The following is a 20,498-nucleotide window of genomic DNA, read 5'->3' on the forward strand; positions in this document are numbered from 1 at the left end:
GTACTGGCCAGTATTTGTTGCAAGAGTAACAACTCCACTCCAAGGCTAATTATTCTACTACAAATAACAATATCACTTGGTGTACTTTTGAAACAGTAGTTTTTCCTCTAATGTTTTAAACTAACAGATGTAACTGGCATTGTAAAATTATTGTGTAAGATCAATAATTACATTGCCTATATTTGGTGTAATATTTTATTTTCTCTTGTATTAAACGAAAGCCAAGAAAATATCAAGTTAATTGTAAGGCAAATCTTTACTCCTTAAAAAAAAAAATACAAACCGGTACTTTTATAATAGATCATTATATTTTACATAATATAAACAAAATCACTAATGTGTCTATATGCTTGGTCTCCTTAAACTACAATGAACCACAGGAATAGGTGAAAAATGGGTTTACTTATTAACAGCAAATAAACAACTTGGGAAAACAGGTAGCATGCATTTTTTGTTTACTGTCTATGCATAGGCCCCAACATAACCAAGCTTTAATAGCCACCACCCCCCCTTGTTTGCCCAAAGTAGTCACTCCCATAGCCCCCTCTGCCCCCTCCTCGCTGGAATCCCCCAGATCCTCGGTAGCCCCCTCCACCACCGTAGTCTCCTCCCGCACCACCTCTATAGCCCCCTCGGGAACCTCCTCTATAGCCTCCACCTCCACCATAGCCTCCCCGATAAGAGTTGGAGCCACCACCATAGCCACGGCCATAGCCTCCACCTCTGTAACCTCCGGTGCCATAGCCTCCGGTGCCATAGCCTCCACCGCCATAACTAGAGCCTCCCCTTCTATATCCACTTCCATTGTCATATCGGGCCATCTTGGGGGGACGTGGACCATCTCCATACCTACGAAAAGCAAAAAGCCACCACTTTAGCAAAGGATCCTTAATACTTCTCAATTAGTCACAAAATATAAACATTTAGTCATATTTGAAAATGTTAAGTAACGCATAAAGGGAATAAAACCAATTGCACAAGTAAACTGAGATGAAATACATCTGCTACTCCAAAACTGATACAGGAGGAGGCATCAACTGTAACCATCCGTTTTTCTAAAACTCTTTCTAGTTCATTCTCAAAGGTCTTCAATTTTGGCAGTATATCCTTGCAACTTTAAGACAGTTCATTTTCACTCAGTTCAACTATAGAGGATTCTAATACACAATAATATGTTAGGAAGAGGTTCCTGCAGTTGGCAATAAATTATTTGATTTTTATCACCAAATATTTTCCTGCGTTAACTTTGAAATATGTTTCTGAAAATGTCTGGGAAATGTGTTTATGCCTAAATGTTTCATGTGGCAAACAAAGAAAATGAGGGGTAATGGCAAATTGCAGAACTCATGCCTAGCCAACAACACCCCAAACAGCTATTCCTCCCGTGCAGCTTTGAGACTAGCACTACCAATTCAGCAGTGGGCCAAGTCAGGAAGTGGCCAGGATCTGTCATCATGCTCTCGCTGCACTGCCATCTCCCTATTTCAATCCATCACCAATTCCTATTGATTTTTCTGCACAGCTGTCTAATCTATTCTCCCATTTCAATCCTCCCTATTATAATTCAGGCTCCATTGTATTAATACATCCTAAACTCGGTCTTACATTTATCCCATCCTTTCTAGTTTCTGGACTTTTGTCCTTCACAGAGCAGATTATATGTGAAGCACCCTTGATCACCAACCCTTCCTGCCAAAAGTAATCACTCCTCTTCTAAACATCTATGATAACTGCATTTGTATCTGCATATGACATTTTGCAGATTTATTTTTGAAGCGTCTCCTCAATAACTCTTCTATACATGTGACCTACTGGGAGGACCACAGTATAACTGACCCTTGAAGAATGTGGGGGTGAGGGGTATTGACACCCCAGTCAAAGCACATGTAACTTTTAACCCCCGGCCCCGCAAACTTCAACTGTCCCTCAGTATCTGTGGGGGATTTGTTTCAGGACCCCCCACAAAAGGTACCCAAATTTGCAGATGCTCAAGTCCCTTATATATATAAAATAGCACAGAACAATGAATACAGTCGGCCCTTTGCATCTGCGGATCCCCAACTGTAGATAGGAAATACTGTTTTCGATTGCTATTGGTTGAATCCTTAGATATAAAACCTGGGGATCTGGAAGGCTGACTATATATTCATTTTTAAAAATCTGTGTATAAGTGGAACCACATAGTTTAAACCCACGCTGTTCAAGAGTCAACTGTACAGCATCATAAATGAGAGCACTGTTTCAGGAGCCATGTGGCCTTTGAACCCAGCTTTACCATTCATTACCTGTGCAATTCTGGGTCTTTACTTTTCTTATACACATTAAAGGGAATAATCTATGTACATCATAGGTAGGTCAAATATTAGAACATATCAGAAAAGCACTTAGCATAATGCTTAACACATACTATGTGTTTGATCAATAAATTTAAAAAATGAACTCAGTTATAGTCAGAATGGGGAACCAGAATCCATAAAGCACATAGCAGTTTTGTACAGCAAAAATATCATAGCTTATAACTAGAAAACATTTCATTTTATAAAATGTTAGTTTGTGTATTACTGTTATTGTAACTTAAAATTTTGTGGTATGATTGTGGTACTGTAGTTATGTTCTTAAAAGTTATATGGAGTTTACTGCTGTAAAATGTCATAATGCTTGCAACTTAATCACAAATGATTACGTAAGCTAAAGAAGTAATACATACACGAAAGCAAGTGGCACACAATTCTGACAATTAGTGACCCTAAATTAAGAGACTATATGGGTGTTCACTATACTATTCTTTTCTGTAGACATCAGCTGTTTTCAAATAAAAAGCTGTAGGCAAAGAAATATTCAAAAGATGAAAAGGATATGAAACATTTAAAAGAAATCCCACACTTCTTTAAGATACCATGTTCTTCTATTTCCGCAAGATAAACCTGATGCTTTTCATTTGAAGCAGCAGCAATTTAACCCAGCACCATCATTTTTTTCCTTTGGAGATGGCAAAACAATACTATGGAAAGTGACTGGGTCCTATCACTTTATCATGTGAGCCACCATGGACTTACACAGAAGGCATACCTTGTTGGATTGCGTTTCACAGATGATGCATTTTTACACAACAAAGGTAAGACGCTCCACCAGCATAAAGATTATGACTCACTGAAGACTCAGATGATGGTTAGCATTTTTAGCAATAAAGTATATATTTTTAACTAAGGTATATACATTGCTTGTTCAGACCTAATGCTATTGCACACTTAAAAGACTACAATATAGTAGAAGCATTAACTTTTATATGCACTGGGAAACAAAAACCTCATGTAACACCCTTTACTGTGGAGGTCTGGAACTGAGCCAACAATGTGCCTGTATATGTACTTCAAGGTCCCTTAGGAACTCTACCATGCACTGACAGAGACAAAAGTAAATATCCTTATTCTGAGTGTGTTAATCAAAACTAAATTCTGTATTCAGCATATGTCTAGAACTTTAATAACAAGGCCTCTATCAACCAACTGTGGGGCTTTTAGGCCAGTGCAAGATTACTGTCCTCTGCTTAGTTCACAGAGAAGTTATGGTGGGACTCACCGTGGACCGCCAATCATAAGGTTGATACCAGCAGCCGAGGGCCGAGAGATCTGGCGGATCGTGTTCAGCATACGTTCATTTACGGGGTCCAGCTGGCTGATGATACTGGGCTTCTGGGTCACCTCGACAACCAGAGCCTCCATAGCTGCTCGGAGAGCAGTGATACAGGCAGCAGCTTCATGAGATATTTGCAGCCTGATCCTAAAGTAGAGAAAAATGAAAGGGGATACATAGAAAAAGACTATCATCTCTCAATTTCTCACACAGCAAGTGATGAAATAAATTTAACTTCTTACCAAGTACCAATACTTTCAATTACTGTAATGTCCAACCCCCCACCCCCACCCCCACCCCAGCAATTTAGGCAAACACAGGTATGAAAAAGAATAAAAGTCTACATAACGTCTTAAAATTCATCACTAGCTGTTGGCAGGAGTTGTAAATCATCAAGTCTATCAGGCAAATTTCGGTTAGCAATACAGAGCACTCAGCCTCCAATGAAAGAAATCAGAGATTCAGACTGTGAACTTTTTTAAGTTGTCAAGGATATGACTGAGCCTACTAACTGTTCATTAAGCTTTATCTCATTTTTTGCCAAGTGCATACTATTTGCTTACCCTTAGTCTCTAACCAAAATATATAGAGAGTACATGAAAGAGGTGCCCATGTTCCGGTGTGATTCTAATTCCTTAGTGTAGTATTTTTGGTGATAGATGCCTAATGCATCTGCTCCTCCTACTGCTATAGTCGATTTAAGACTTACTACCAAGTATAAGCTGTACTATCAAGATATAAAGGGAATGAAGAGAATGACAAAGTTATAAAGAACCTTTGGTGCCACCAAGTTTTGCCATTATTTGTTCTACAAATTAAGTTAGATCAGCAACTAATTTTATCACATCTCACAATTCTCAAAACTGACTTTGGAGTTGATATTTGAAAATCCATACCAGTCATCTACAAGCACAATCTGCCCATCAGACTGGACTTTCTTGGAGGCAAAGAGCAGCAGCTGCAGGGGGGTGACTAAGGTCATGCCTTTAGCAGAGATAGCCCGGGTTCGAATCTGCAGATGGAGAAAGAGACACGAAGTAAGAGTTGACATGCCAATTGCATATCAACTGCTATGTAGTGATAATGCACAATGCTTTAAAAATTAAAACTCATGTTCCCACTTCACATTAATAAGTAAAGACAATTTGAATTTTCAACCTAAACTTTTCTAACTAATCTTTTCTTACCTTTTCACCAAATACAAAGAAGGGAGATGGGTACTTCACGTCTTGGCTACTAAAAGGACAATTAACAGATGACTTGTGGATAAGTGCATTACGCCCTTCAGTGGTGAGAATCTTTCTCTTTTCCTTATGATAGCACACGTTAGGGTACACGCCAAAAGCCAGAAGAGAGATAACAACATCTAAGTTATTATCTGGTCCAGTGTTAGTAAACACTTGTGTCAACAAACAATCTGTTAAGAGGAATGGAGTAAAAAAAAAAAAAAAAAATCAGATACTTGGCTAATCCGCACATTGCATATAAACTCTTTAAGAGGGTTATGAGAAATGACTCCTCAGGCCTTTTTTCAAACAACCTGCCTAACTTCTCTCCTCAGCATGCTTATAACCAGATTAAGTTCAAGAAGAAATTCTGCTGAGAATCCACATTAAGAAAACTAAAATGTCTTATGTGTCTTATACACTCAACCATAAGATAAGCTTGGGGTGATTAAACACACACACACACACCCACACACCCACACCCACACACCCACCCCAAAACTATTCTCTACTCTCAGAATAAGAGACTGGCAGGACCAAAGTATTTCTTCTGATGGTCTAAAACAGCTGTTTCTTCTGGACAGACAGACAAGTGATGATCCAAGGGAACCCACTGGAATGAGAAGGATGTTCCCCACTCCAGACTATACTCTATGATAGTGGTTCTCAACCTTCTGGCCCTTTAAATATAGTTCCTCATGTTGTGACCCAACCGAAAATTATTTTCGTTGCTACTTCATAACTGTAATGTTGCTACTGTTATGAATCGTAATGTAAATATCTGATATGCAGGATGGTCTTAGGTGATCCCTGTGAAAGGGTCGTTCGACCCCCAAAGGGGTCGCGACCCACAGGTTGAGAACCGCTGCTCTATGAGGACTTCACCACCATCAGAAGGGCACACAGCATAGTTTGTTCTAGAAAAACCTGATTTCCGGTCTTAAAACCTCCTAACTGAATGAATTTGAAAAAGTAGTAGAAACTTCTGTGCCATTTCTTCATTGATAAAGTAGGGTAATGATATCTGCATACAAGACTGATGTGAAGATTCTATCATATGAAAAAGGCTTTCCCTCTTTCATTTTATTTCAATTTAAAAAATTACAAATTTAGTCAGCTTACATTAGAAGAGAACTACTTTGGTTAGTTTAGATCATATCCTTTTAAAATTTGCCATCTTGCCCATCAGGTTCTAGCTGGTCCTACTTTTGGTTTATGTTCTAGTTCTCAATGATTTAAGAAATAATTTTGTCTATTAATCTAGCTGGGGGAGAAAAGTATAACAGCTCAACTTCCTATCAAGAGAAGACAGCTGGATTACTGTTTCTACATCACAAAGTCCTCTGTAACTGTCTACACACTAAAAGCCTTAATTAAAGCCACTTAAAATGTAACATGGTAGAGTTTACTTCATGTCTAAGAATAAAGACACAGGCACATTGATGAATCACTTCATAAGCCACTATTTGAGGTTATTCAGCACACCACTCATTCTAAGAGTACTGAAAGGTAGACCAATGTTCTTCACAAAATAAGATTTAAAACTCCCCAAACTATTACAATTTTTAAAGCATCTATCTTTTACATTGTTATTTGAGCATCATAACCTTTTGTTTCCTTTTTAAAATGACTGAACTGCCCTGGCCGGTTTGGCTCAGTGGATAGAGCCCATGGACTAAAAGGTTCTGGGTTCGATTCTGGTCAAGAACATGTACCTAGGTTGCAGGCTTGATCCCAAACCTAGTCAGGGCATGTGTGGGAGGCAACCAGTCGATGTGTCTCTCTCACATAGATGTTTCTGTCCCCCACCCCCTCCTCCCTCTCACTTTCTAAAAAATAAAAACAAAAAACAGTGGGAAAATATCCTTGGGTGAGGATTAACAACAACAAAATAATATAAAATAAAAATAAAATGACTGAACTAATGTGAAAAACTGATTCCCACCATAGTTCAAATAGCTGGAACACAGAAAGCACAGGGTCAAAGTCAGAAGCTGAGACAGACTGCACTGTTAGTGTGTACTACATAAATTCCCCCCAGATGTGTCTTAAGACTATAAGAGTCTTACCTTCTGGAAATCCAGAATTGATCAGAATCTCTTTGAGCTGAACTTTGGCTTCCCAGGTCATTCTTAGTGTAGCCATATTTAGCCTTTTGTGCTCACAAAAACGTATCTCTGCTTCTTCTCCACCCATTCTAAAATAAGTATAAGAGTCATATTCAAATCCCAGGGATTAGATACAGAATAGAAACCAGAGACAGTTCACCCAAACCTTACAACTATCCTCTTTCAAATCCTTACCTAGCATCATCCCAAGCTTGGAATACTGATAAAAGGGCCACATGATCAGAAAATCTGGTTCCAGCAAAATTTCGATGGACATAGCCCAGTCGCTTTCCTTCACTGATGAAAGGCTCAGGAAAGCAGGTGGCAGCGGAGATGGTACAGATAGCATCTCCCACACTGAAACAGACAGGAAAAGTCAGTCTCATTCGTTCTTGTTCCAGCACCTCGGACAGTATACTGTGGGTCAGCATCTTGACGAGCTATGACACTGCTTTATTAGCACTGAAATTGGCTTAACAAAGAACTTTACAGCTGCTCCCTCCCGAAGCAGAACAGGAAAGAATAATGAGCGCTGATATTAATGGATGCATATTTATCATAAATGATGACTAAGTAGTCAGTGTATAGTTTTCCTTTCCTATTCTCTTACCCATATTCTCTCTCTACTCATTTTACCAAATCTCTTCATCTTTAATACTTCTGATAAAATATACCCTTTTCCTAATGCTCTTTCTGTCAGGGACAGTTACAGTTAACCCACCACCCGAGCTGTGCCTTCTAAGAAACCAGCGCTCTTTCCCCCAGTGAGTTGTGTCCAGGTGTCCATCTACCACCTGTTCTCATTTCATACTTCTTTCAGTGTCTTAAGTATGCCACTTGCCTACTTAAAAATGGTCAGTTTTGCTTCTATCTGAGCCCATCCTGTTTTTAAGGGGAGGGGAATAAGATTTTGAAACTATCCTGCCATTTTATTTAACTATCAACAATAAAACAAAGCACTTACTAGAAAATACACCCCATTATCATCATTTTGCCAAAACGAGGCTCAATGGGGAGTTTAGCCAGGATTCGGCCCAGAGGAGTCAACTCATCATTGATATCTAATGCATCAAGCTCTGTGGGAAGAAATTTCTTTGTGAGCAGAAACAGTAACGAACACCCTTTAACCTAGACAAAGATCAAACATTTCTTTATAGATTAAGATTAGGAAAGTGCACTTGAGCTTTTATCACTTGTCAAGCCAGCTGCCAGAACCAGCCAACAATTTTTTCACTCAAAAATTCTGGAGCACCTAATATGAAGATGTACTAGAATTAGGCCTTGTAGGTTGTAAAGCTGAATACAGTCCATGAGAAGTCTATAAATATAGTAATAAATATTAAAAGTACCTACATACCAAAGTCTGATATCATCTATACTAATAAAAGGGTAATATGCAAATTAACCATCACCCTGCGACAAAGATGGCGACACCCATAGCCACAAAGATGGCAGCACTGGCTGGAGCCATAGAGCCGGCCAGAGCAGGCGGGAGGTGGCTCCAGACTGGAGCAAAGGTGGGAGGCGGCTCCTGCTTGGAGCGAAGGTGGAAGGCAGTGGCCAGAGTAAAAACCCAAATCCCGGAGGGAAGCTGGTGCCAGCAGCAGGGGGAAGGAAGGCCTATTCTTGCACTAATCTTTGTGTATTGGGCCTCTAGTCTATTGATAATTCTGAGAAAAATATCTTGAGAACAAGTCTGAAGTTTACACAGCAGATGAGTACTAGACTCAGCTCCAACACCCTTATTTTTTCCACTATACTACAACTGCTTCAATCAGAAGTCTGATTAGAAAAAATAAGTGTTCTAAAAGATGTACATAAAACATTGAGTATCATGAGTAATTGATGTTCTGATTGTTAAATATTGGTTAAGAGGTGACATCTTGCCTTTTCTCCATTTTCTCCCCCAAATAAGACATGAGTTCTGTTTTACCTCATGTTACTCATTTTTAATCCTGATAATAGTAAGCACATAAGACAACACTGGAAGCCTTAGCACCAGAGTCCTGTGGACTGTATTTTCTTCTTGATTCATTGTTAGGTGTTACTTGCGAGAACAAGACAGGTGGTATAATTCACATGTGCCAGATAGGTCTGTTTATAGTACCTCTAAGAGTGTGCTCTGCTTCAATCACAGCATCCAAAGGTGGAGGCTCAATTGCCTTGGCCAAGAATTGGCCAATTCCTCCCAGACGCAGAAGTTTTATGCTCAAAGCAATTTCATGTAATGGTGTTCGGAACATCTCTGGTGTCATGTGGGTTTCGAGTCTAAGAGAAAACAAACATAAAATAGCCATCCTCCTTTGCATATACATAAATTTATATAATAAAATCTTTGCAGAGATAATCAAGAATATAGAACTGCACTTCAATCATCCAAGAATGTTTTATATTTACTGCAAAAACTGTCTCTGGATAAGACCCTCTAAACTGGTTGAGGAGGGACTTATGACTATACTTACAGGTCCAATAGCTTTTTCAGCTGGGAATTAAGGAGAATGAAAAAAATTATCCCAAACTCCTAATGTTATTACCTCCACCTATGGCATTTCAGTTCCCGCCTGCTGACAAACATAGGCTAAAAATGGTAGCAAGACCTTTTGTGATGATGTGGGCTAATACTGACATTTTCTCACAACCTCCTCCTAGTCTATACAATATTAGTGCCACTGAGAAGATCTTAAAGATCATTTTAACCTTTAAAATGTAAATAATAAGTCATTATTACAAATTAATAACAATAGCTAACATCTACTAAGAGCTTACTATGTGCCAAGCATTGTTCTCAGTATTTTACATTATTAACTAATTTTATTCTTGAACAAATCTTATGGGCTAGGTCAGCCGTGGGCAAACTACGGCCCGCGGGCTGGATCTGGCCCGTTTGAAATGAATAAAACTAAAAAAAAAAGAGAGACCGTACCCTTTTATGTAATGATGTTTACTTTGAATTTATATTAGTTCACACAAACACTCCATCCATGCTTTTGTTCCGGCCCTCCGGTCCAGTTTAAGAACCCATTGTGGCCCTCGAGTCAAAAAGTTTGCCCCCCCACCCCCGGGCTAGGTAGTATACTATCTTCCCTTAACAACTGAGGAAACAGACACAAAAGGGTCAAGTAACTTAATTTTATTTTATAAAAAGAGAGGCTTAAAGAGAGTAAATGCTTAAATTCATGAAATATATTAGGCACAAATAGTATTAAAATCCAGGTCTCCACACTTCTAATCCAGGCTTATTCCCTATGAACTGTTCATGATAAAGATCAATGGGAACCATTACAGATGATTCCAATTCTACTGGGAAGACAGCTTAAATTAAGTTCACACAAATGCATATATAGTATATTCATTCCTCATCCTACAGGGAAAAGAACAAAAATCCCTCATTATAGGTCTATTCATGCATTACTAATTAGTAGTTGCTTTACTTTAAGATGTTAGAGTACAGCACTTGTTTCAGTTCAAGGGGTAATCTAACCTTTTAAAAGAACTTATCATCCAAATATCATAGGCAGTCTCCTGAGTTAACTTCTGACGCTAACTTCTGATGCCACATTCTAATTACTGGAAAGCCACATGGTACCAGTATAAAGGCAAACTAAAGCCTCTCTAATTTTTCTTCAGTGCATTATGTACATCTATCCGGTCACCTAAATTTATCTGTCTCATAATATTTTATTATCATAAATATATGCACACAAATCCCCTGGTTATAGCTAATACACACCACATGGATCTCAAGAAACATACAACTAAATACATGTCTTAACACATTGCACACCAGTAGTTTTATTGCTAGCTTTTCCCAGTGGCCAGGTAAGTTTCTATTGAATGAGTACAAAAAGTTTTACAAAGCATCAGACTTTAAAAAGACATTAGCTTGTACCAACATGTAATAAATAACTTCAAAATGCAATGGGTATTTAATTTTAAGGCATGCCTTTAACATTTATGTAAAACACTATAATATGAATACACAAGAATCCGCCTGCAATGTGTTAAGTCTGTAATTCAGAGCTATAAGGATATTTTTAACTAATAGGTACCATTCACAAACATTCCCCAAAAAGGCCATCTCTATCTATCTATCTATCTATCTATCTATCTATCTATCTATCTACCTACCTACCTACCTACCTACCTACCTACCTATCTACCTACCTACCTACCTATCATCTATCTATCTTAGATATAAAAGGCTATCTTAGATATAACTGGCAGGTAGGTATGACGTACACTGACCACCAGGGAGCAGACGCTCATCGCAGGAGCTGTCGAGCGACAGCAACTTTACAGAGTGCCCTTTCCTAGCCCAGGACCCTTCAGGGGATGTCAAAGAGCAGGTTTTGGCCTGATCCCAGCAGGCTAAGCCTGAGGGACCCCACTCACCCCACACTCTCTCCCTTTGAGCTGCAGTGCTGCCCCAAGTGCAGCTGGCGTGTGAGGGACCACGGGAGGGCGTGTCCAGCCCATCTTGCCCAGTCCTGCCCCACTGGCAACCTTCTAATTAATTTCCTTTCAATGTGCATGAATCCGTGCACAGGGCCACTAGTGTACTACAAATGGAAATGCACAAAGTATAAACAGACTTGGACTTTGGCCCTGAAGCAGTCAGCTAAACTTTTTAAGCTTTAGTTTCTATATCTAAATAATGGCCTCTATTTCTTAGACAGATGAGGAGATCATGAGACAGGTGATGTACTAACAGTGAGAGAAAAAAAGTTCTATAAAGACAAAAAATTACTTTAACATTTTTTCAGAAAGTTAATCATTCCAAAAACATCAATAATCCCAAAGTGATAAAGCTATGCAGAACCAAAATGTCCATATATTCTTCTTTTTAATGCTTATAAGTAAACCAGTAGCTAACATGTCACCATTGACAATTTGTGATTTCTTTCATTTACTGCAATCTTGTCATCCAAGTTAAGTTTCCTCCAATATAGTTAACTGGAGGCATTTATGCACTGATTTCATTAAATTCATGGCAGGGAGAGAGAAAAAGAGAGGGGTGGGGGAGAGGAGGAAAGAAGTATATAAAGGGTTAAAAACAACACCCCCATCTTAATTCTGTAATTGGTCTCACCTCTCAAAACGAGCTCGGCTACAGAGGTGAAAGCAGAACCCCGGGCGTACTCGGCCAGCTCGTCCTTTCCGTTGCTCCAGGTTTGTTTTGGACGCCCACACTGTTGCATAGTTTGTCATATTGTTGTGAGCAGTGAACAGCTTCACCTTCTGCCTACATAGCACAGGGTAGTTAATTCTAAGACTCGTGTGAACTACCAATACATGACTATCATTATTCTACTATGTAGGGGATGAGTTCCAGATGGTCACACCTACATGTGGTGTCTATTTGTGAACAGTACCAGTAAGAATTTGACTACATCTCCTGTCAACTTACTAAAAGGCAATGTAACACATATGTGCCACTACCAGCTGGATGACCTTGGCTAAATGACTAACCTATACTGTGCCTCATTTTCCTCATCTAAAAATGAGTGTAATATCACCACCTATCTCATAGGGTTTTTATATATAAATATTAAGTGAATTAATTAATGTAAAGCATTTAAGTAGATCTGTTATATAAATGTAAGTGGACAATTAGATGATCTACACTCTCTATGATCTAAAGATCATGTGCTAAACTGGAATATGGGGCACTTCTCATGCCCTCACCAGCAGTGTCCTTCTAAATCCTATGCAACCCCAAACCTTTCATTGTTACATACAGGTGACTAGCACTAAATGATTGGGATTGGCACAGAGGAGCTGCATACTACTCACCAATCCCTAAACTGGGCATTGGCAAATCTTTTTCAATTGTCAGGTAGGTGGAGAGACTATATAAAGAAGATTTGGGCACAAGCTGGCCAGATATAACCAAACTTTGACTTTTTTGTCTTGTGTGTCAATTACCGTTAAGTACTTAATCTATACACAATGCCACCCTGTGTATCTCTCAGACCCATTTCACGCTAAATATGAAGTCATTTAATTCTAAAATGAGTGTCCTACAGGTAGTATGTTTGTTATGTGCTAAATATTGATCGTCCTTATACACAGAACAGCATGTTCATTTTCCTGGAAGCTGACAATGGAAACACCAGGAAAATGAAAAAAATACCCACAGATAAGAGCAGTGGGAATCAGTCAGAAATTAAGAGTGCTAAGCTTTGTCACAATCTCCCATAAGTGATTTGTGATGATCAAAAACCAAGTGAAGCCAAAACCGGTTTGGCTCAGTGGATAGAGCGTCGGCCTGCGGACTGAAAGGTCCCAGGTTCGATTCCGGTCAAGGGCATGTACCTGGGTTGCGGGCATATCCCCAGTGGGAGATGTGCAGGAGGCAGCTGATCGATGTTTCTCTCTCATCGATGTTTCTAACTCTGTATCTCTCTCCCTTCCTCTCTGTAAAAAATCATTAAAAAAAAAAAAAAACAACAAGTGAAATTATTAATTACCCTACTGCCCAGTATATATAAAAGCATAATGATTTTGATGGTATAAGAACACAGGAACTTAAAATACATTCTAAAGATTTATTCCAGGCAAATAGGTCCCTTGTGAACTTACTTGCAGGAGTCAATGACATAAACAACATCATTTATGGTAATGCTTGTCTCAGCAATATTTGTGGACAAAATAACCTGTGAAGAAATGACATTAAGAAAAATTACACTTCAGGAATTTATTCACTCAGCCATTGACTAATGAAAAGCTTACTAAACTTGGACAGAATATCCCCTTTTCACTTAATTTAGACAGATTATTATTTTTTATAGCTCTTTGAAGACCGGTAACATTTAATATCTATGACATTCACAATCCCATAACTGTAATGTTCATTGTTTACCTTGGTTACGCCAACTGGTACTGGGTCAAATACTTTGCGCTGTTCTTCTCGAGGAATCTGAGAATGCAGAGGCAGAATCTGATACCTATGGCTTCCTATAATACAGAAGTTAAGGTCTAAAAATAGGAGCCTAGTTTAAAACTGCTATACATTATGCATATCTATACTAATAATAGAGGAATATGCAAATTGTCCGGGACACCATCATAATAACAGTAATGACCAAACAGCAGGCTGCGTGGGCAACCAGGCCGGCAGGGGGATTAGTGAGGGACAACCAAGTGACTGAACAGCAGGCTGCGTGGGGCAACCAGGCCAGCAGGCAGGGGCATTTGGGGGTGACCAGGCTGGCGGCGGTGGGGGGCGGGGGCAGTTAGGAGACTGGACCTAATCCGACACCCCCCAAGGGGTCCCAGATTGGAGAGGGTGCAGGCTGGGCTAAGGGCCCATCCCCCGCATTAATTTCGTGCACTGGGCCTCTTATATAGTTGTTATATAAAAATGGACACACTAAATTTTGTTTTTACATACTGCCTAGGGCATAAGCAAAAAGATTCATTTTCACTCTCATATATGCAAGAATTCAAAGACTCATACCAAAATGTGCATTCATTTCCAAATGTTTCTGCATAGTGTAAATTAAATTCCAGCCAGGCAGAAAGACCAACACGGCTCCAGGAACATTGAGGGTCTCGATGTACTTAAGCAAAGCCTCAATGAGCTCGAAAGAAGTTTCCTTTTCATTCAGTTGAGCCATGCTCATCCTTGTTTCTGGACCATATTCATCACCACAGATCAGGTTGCAATTTGCCTGCAAAAGAAAGAGACATATTTGGGACTGTCTCCATTACCACAGCTCATGAGGCAAGTCTCCTATGTCTGCTCTTAATATTCAAATGACACCTAATCTCCTTATTAATTTTAGCTGATTAGTCCTTTCTGGTATACAGAAGAAATTTAATTTCCAAAAGAGAACCTGTGGCATGTTGATTTATCTGCTAATCAGTATTTCCCATAGGACATGACTAAAATTCAAGTATAAACTCTTACATTTGACTCTGAAATTCTAATGGCTAATCCACTAAGCATATTTCTTTCTTATGACTAACTATAAACTCTTGGTTTTTCTACAATATTTTTCCTACTGATTAATGAACTGCTCACGATTCTCTGACTCAATTACCGTATTAACTACTGTTTTAAAAATACATTTTTTAAACACTGATTTCAGAGAGGAAGGAAGAGGTAGAGAGAGATAGAAACATCAATGATGGGAGAGAATCATTAATCGGCTGCCTCCTGCAGGCCCCACACTGGGGACTGAACCTGTAACTCAGGCATGTGCCCTGACCGGGAATCAAGCTGTGACCTCCTGGTTCATCATATAGATGCTCAACCCCTGAGCCACGCCAGTTGGGCCCATATAACTACTTTATACAGATACAATGCTTCCCTGTGTAATTCCCAAGTTCACTGCATACCAAATAGGAAGTTCTTTAATTCTTAAATGAGTGAGTGTCCTGCAGGCAGGGATTTGATTACTTTCATCTATTTCTCAAATAATGTGGTCAGTCTTTTCCAAAAAGTCTGCCTTAGAATCAATCAATAACAAACCTTCAGTAATGAGAAACAAAGCTGTTACAACTCATTTTTGTTTGCCTTGGTTACTCCTTGGTTTCTGGGTCACCTGGACATCTGGTGAAAATGGAGATTCTGACTCAGCAGATCTGGGGTGGGGCACAAGATTAAGCCTTTCTACCAGTTAGTGACCCACATGCTGTGACCTTTAAACATCTTACTGTTTCTCTTCTTTTTCTTTTGACCTTTTTGTCACAGATTATTTAACTCATGGTATGAAAAGAACTTGTCACTCACTGAACATGAACCTTTCTGGAGTGCCATGTATCAACTCAAAGATAGACATCATGGTCAGTTTATAAAGTTTTGTGTAATGCTAACTTAACTGTAGATATTTACTAAAATCCATTCTCTTCTCTGTAACAACAATCTGCCCATAATGAAGTCTCCATGAAATTCACTTACATCCTCCTCCTCACCACAATCATCATCCTTATCCTTCTTCTTCTTGTCCTTTGGTGGAGGAATAAAGTGGGTCATCTGAATACAGTCTTCCAAAAAATATTCTGCCGGGACAATCGAATCAGATAAGTACCATCAACTTGCAGAATGGAGAAGTCTTTAAAACTCATTTGCAAATTCATAATTAAAAATTACTTAATATCCCTCAACCTGATTCTTCACAACTGCCAAGAAATTCCAGTGGCAATAATCTCTTTTCCCAATCTAATTCAGTGTTCCTATTTCTTGACCCTTGAAGGAGAGAGAGGTATCTTATACATGTTCCCACAAAGCCAGTCATGGTATCTATATACAATGTTCAACCAAACATTCACAAAATGCCCACTATGTACATGCACTATGTTATACACTGCCCCGGTGTGAGAGTTATATATAAAAAGAAGTAACATCAATACAGTAACATTCCATAGTCCAGGATGTACACATAAATGGGTTCCTTTTAGTTAATACTCTGAAGGACCTCAAAGCAAAGGTCGGAAAACCTGCTGATCCATTATCTCCTGAAGTTCTATGTTGGGCCCTAAGTGTCTCATAATCTAAACATTTGTCCCCTAAGCCCTAAAAGCACAAAGTGTCATTCTCATCACATCATATCCAAGGCACATACCATCAACAGGACTTATCCCTGATGATGTTAAACTTGATCACCTGAGATAGTTTTTGCCAAGTTACCACACTGCAAAGTCACACCTGCTTCCCCCTTTCCATACTCTTCTTTGGAAACAAATCACTAAGCACAGCACTCACAGGACAGGGAGTTAATTCTCTTTTTTGATTATCTACATACATTTTTTGAACTCTTCTGTATCAGAGATTTGTCTTTATTACCTATTTACTAATTTAGCTACCATCCACAGATTCATGAATATTTATTTTATACTTATATAAACCACTACTGTATTTTTTTTGTTCCAATTAGTGCAGCTTTGGTCATTAAGAGCTTTCTCAGGTTGGCTCCTAAGTCCCTTTATCTTCATCACTTTGGGGTGTTTTTGTTGTTTTGTTTAACACTTTCTCATTTTCTGGCACTACAAAATACCCCAGGCTCATCTCAGATATCCCCTGCTTTAACCTTAGAATCAGCCATTTCTCTTAAGAACTGGTTCTTTAACTGGAAAATGGTACTAGAAATACCATCTGGGTGGTGGCATGTCCCTTGATAGTGGGATATCATTGTTACTAGGACTGCTCAGCAGACAAAGCTAGAAAATACATGTATGGATATTAGCCCATGTACTAATTCATTCTATTTGTGTATCCACCCACTTGTATGGATACACATATATGCAACCATTTGTACCTATACAAATTTATCTATCCATTTGTATCTATACAGTTCTTCCTGATGTCCTCAAATGTAACCCATGGCTCCCTTCCCTCCTACCTATAAAACCTCTCACTCCTACCATTTGACATCCATGTATTTGTTTTTTTCAATCTCAGTATACTTTCAAAGCAGTTTTAGTTCTCTTGTGAGATACAACTACACTGGCTTTTATTTCAGAGCTACTCTTACTTTAAAATTTCAAAAAATAGCCCCGATATATCCATTCATTATTTCATACTTACACTGCAAACTATTTAGCTTATTTTCATGCCCTCAATTCGACTGTGCCATAATTCATTCTTTTTTAACCCAAGCTATTAAAAATGGTGATGACAAAACCTTTTAAAGTAAAGAATTACTGTACTTCTAACTATCAGAATCTTAGCCATCAGAAATACTTTACCTTGAAATATTCACCTTAATGTCATTTCAAAAGTCTGCCTGCTCTGGCTCTAAGCAAAATTATCTTGTTAATTTGACCCTGGCTGTTTAAACTTTAACAGTAATTCCCATGACCATCATATTGATTTACCCGACTATAATAATTTTCAAAGTTAAGTTTGGCTACTAAATATGCACACTCTGCATGTAGTGAACAAAACTTGTTCTCACTCCTCAGACTGTACTCACTCCTGCTTAACTAAAACCCCACGAATGGTATGATGCATTTGGTACTCTAATTTGCTAGGATTTTAAATGTCCTTTAACGCAGCGGTCAACAACAGGTGGTCCACGAGGTCCGAAAGGTTAGTGACCGCTGCTTTAACCTACAAAGGAAATTTTCTTAATCTCCAGAATTAAGAGATTGATCAATCATGCTCCTGAGGAGCACAAGAGATATTCACCCCCACCCCCTGCGCAGTATTTACCTTGAACTGGGAAAGTCCTCCCATAAACTTCAATGATGGGGCAATTGAAGAAATATTCACAGAACATGCTGGTATCGATAGTAGCAGACATGAGAACAATTCGAACTTCAGGATAAGCCTGAACCACATCTCGCAGCACTACCAAAAGGAAGTCAGTCTATTCAAACAAACACAAACATAACAAAATTGCATTAAAAAGTCAGTGCTAATGAGATACACCCAATAGATTTTAGGTTCCTAGGAGGCTTAAATAAAGGGTTACAGGGAGATGTAGTTACAAACAGTATTTTAAAAGAACAGTCATATGCTAATAGTTGTGGGGATTGAAAGGAGTACTATTCAGGTAGGGGAGAAAAAAAAATTAATGAGCAAAGAATTCATCTCAAATTTTTCAGTGAAATTATATTTGTAGGTACACCAACTTTAACTAGAAAAAAAAGGAAACCTATCATAAGTCAAAAATCAGTTATATAGCCTGGTTTTTGTGGCTCAGTGACTGAATGTCAACATATAAATCCAGAAGGTCAAGGTTCTATTCCCAGTCAAGGCATATGCCTGGGTTGTGGACTGGATTCCCAGTGAGGGGCATGCAGGAGGCAGCTAATCAATGATTCCATCATCATCATCATCATCATCTCTCTCTCGCTCTCCCCCTTACTCTCTGAAATCAATAAAAAATATAATTTTAAAAAATCAGTTATCCAATCACATGTAAAGTAAATCTTAAAAATGTTGAAAAGATCCTAGCTGATTCATTCAAACTAAATAATATCTAAGACACTTAATCGTGTAAAGTATCCATTGACCCACCAACAAACATGAAAGCTAGAACTTTGACATAACTTTTCTCTAGCTGCGTGGTCTCTCACTATCACTTTGCCTTTCCCAAATATAAAAAACCACCATAGAAATCTTTTTATATTTCTTTTTATGTATACAGCTTTCACCTCATCTATAGATATTTATAAAGACACCTATATATATTCTTAACTTTATGAGTATGTTATATAATCTTTGGGATTTCCTCTCACATACCATATCACTGCTAAGCTTCATCCACATGTTATTACAGTTATTCTTTCTAATGACTTTATATCCCAATATGTGAATATACCAACTGACTCACCAGCAGGTATCTGGTGGTACATATTGCAGTTATCTGGGCTGTTTCCAGAATTTTACTACTGTGAACTTTTGCTACTGTGAACATTCAAAGAAAAAAAAAGGGTTTAATGGCGTCACTAGAAAGAGATGTTCAACATCTTAGTGACAAAAGTTCATGGTTTGGGTAGAAGATGTAAATAGTGGGAAAAGAAAAAGCAAAGCAGAGATTTTATTTTGATTTCTTTTTATTCAGAATATTAGCAGTTACCTTATCATAATATTCAGCTACTTACATTTATGTCTCTTTCATGTATTTCATCTACAATTACATGACTGATTCCTCGAATGCCTGCTTCTAATTTTCTCAGGAGCACACCTTGAGGAAAAAAAAAATCACAGCAAAAAATGGAGATGTGTTTCTATGTTGATTAAAGTAGGGAGGATAGAAAAGTTCAAAGAAACATGTTTCTAGACAATTATGCTTCAACTAAATAACCCAAGCATCATTTTAAAAAAGAAACAATCACCTGCATATTTAAAATTATTTAAAAAGTGATGGTGAACTCTAAATTAAAAGATATAATTCTAGTAACCTAAGGATTTCATTTTTTTCAAACTACAATGTCCAGCAGATAAATCATGCTGTCCATAAAGAAAAAAAATTGCTCAAAGTTCTATTTAAACAATAATTTTGAGACTGGCTTCTTGATTTATAATTTCCAGCCATTCTGTGCTATTACCAAGCTTTCTTCAAAAATAGCACAATGCAAACCCCAAATGAAAGACCAAAATTAAACACATTACTGACCTACAGTACAAAACATTATACTGGCATGAGGTCGGGGAAGTACAGATTCAAATCGCACACTGTAGCCACAGCTTTTTCCAGGCTCTTCTCCTCTCTCATATGCCACGCGCTCTGCTACAGACACTGCACTGATTCTCCTGGGCTGAGACCAAAAAGAAAAGTGATTTAAAAACAACAAAATCAGTTACACATGTTTATTGGGATTACTAAATTATCATAGTCAATCTGTTCCACTGCCAGCTCAGTAATCAACAGAAACAATAATAATAATTTTTATCTTAAGGAAGTTCCAAATTTATTTAATTCAGGACACAAAAGAAATTACTACTTAATTCAATGTCAAATACTGAAACATGCTGTTTTTCAACTTGTATATAAAGTGATTCCAAGATTTTTATGTAAAAAAACAATTTATTCACAATTGGCCTAAACTGTTAAAGATATTCAGAGTGATTTTATAG

The 20,498-nt window shown here is 38.3% G+C and overlaps 1 protein-coding gene across 4 annotated transcripts in view; it reads right to left on the reverse strand.

Moving 5' to 3' along the window:
• Window positions 1–237: 237 nt before the first annotated feature.
• DHX9 (DExH-box helicase 9) overlaps window positions 238–20,498 on the reverse strand; it is a 44,418-nt gene continuing 24,157 nt past the window's right edge. For all 4 annotated transcript variants that reach the window (XM_059673472.1, XM_059673471.1, XM_059673470.1 and 1 more), the window contains 16 exons: window positions 20,038–20,179; window positions 19,523–19,605; window positions 18,126–18,282; window positions 15,873–15,973; window positions 14,427–14,640; window positions 13,830–13,924; window positions 13,550–13,623; window positions 12,057–12,209; window positions 9,075–9,235; window positions 7,932–8,043; window positions 7,163–7,324; window positions 6,929–7,056; window positions 4,821–5,050; window positions 4,530–4,645; window positions 3,580–3,780; window positions 238–849 (listed from right to left, as the gene is read on the reverse strand). In XM_059673472.1, the coding sequence (XP_059529455.1) occupies window positions 492–849; window positions 3,580–3,780; window positions 4,530–4,645; window positions 4,821–5,050; window positions 6,929–7,056; window positions 7,163–7,324; window positions 7,932–8,043; window positions 9,075–9,235; window positions 12,057–12,209; window positions 13,550–13,623; window positions 13,830–13,924; window positions 14,427–14,640; window positions 15,873–15,973; window positions 18,126–18,282; window positions 19,523–19,605; window positions 20,038–20,179 (2,487 nt within the window). In that variant the 3' untranslated portion in view covers window positions 238–491. The remainder of the gene's footprint in view (window positions 850–3,579; window positions 3,781–4,529; window positions 4,646–4,820; window positions 5,051–6,928; window positions 7,057–7,162; window positions 7,325–7,931; window positions 8,044–9,074; window positions 9,236–12,056; window positions 12,210–13,549; window positions 13,624–13,829; window positions 13,925–14,426; window positions 14,641–15,872; window positions 15,974–18,125; window positions 18,283–19,522; window positions 19,606–20,037; window positions 20,180–20,498) is intronic.

Source organism: Myotis daubentonii, chromosome 18 (genome assembly GCF_963259705.1).
Source record: "Myotis daubentonii chromosome 18, mMyoDau2.1, whole genome shotgun sequence".
NCBI lineage: Eukaryota > Metazoa > Chordata > Mammalia > Chiroptera > Vespertilionidae > Myotis > Myotis daubentonii.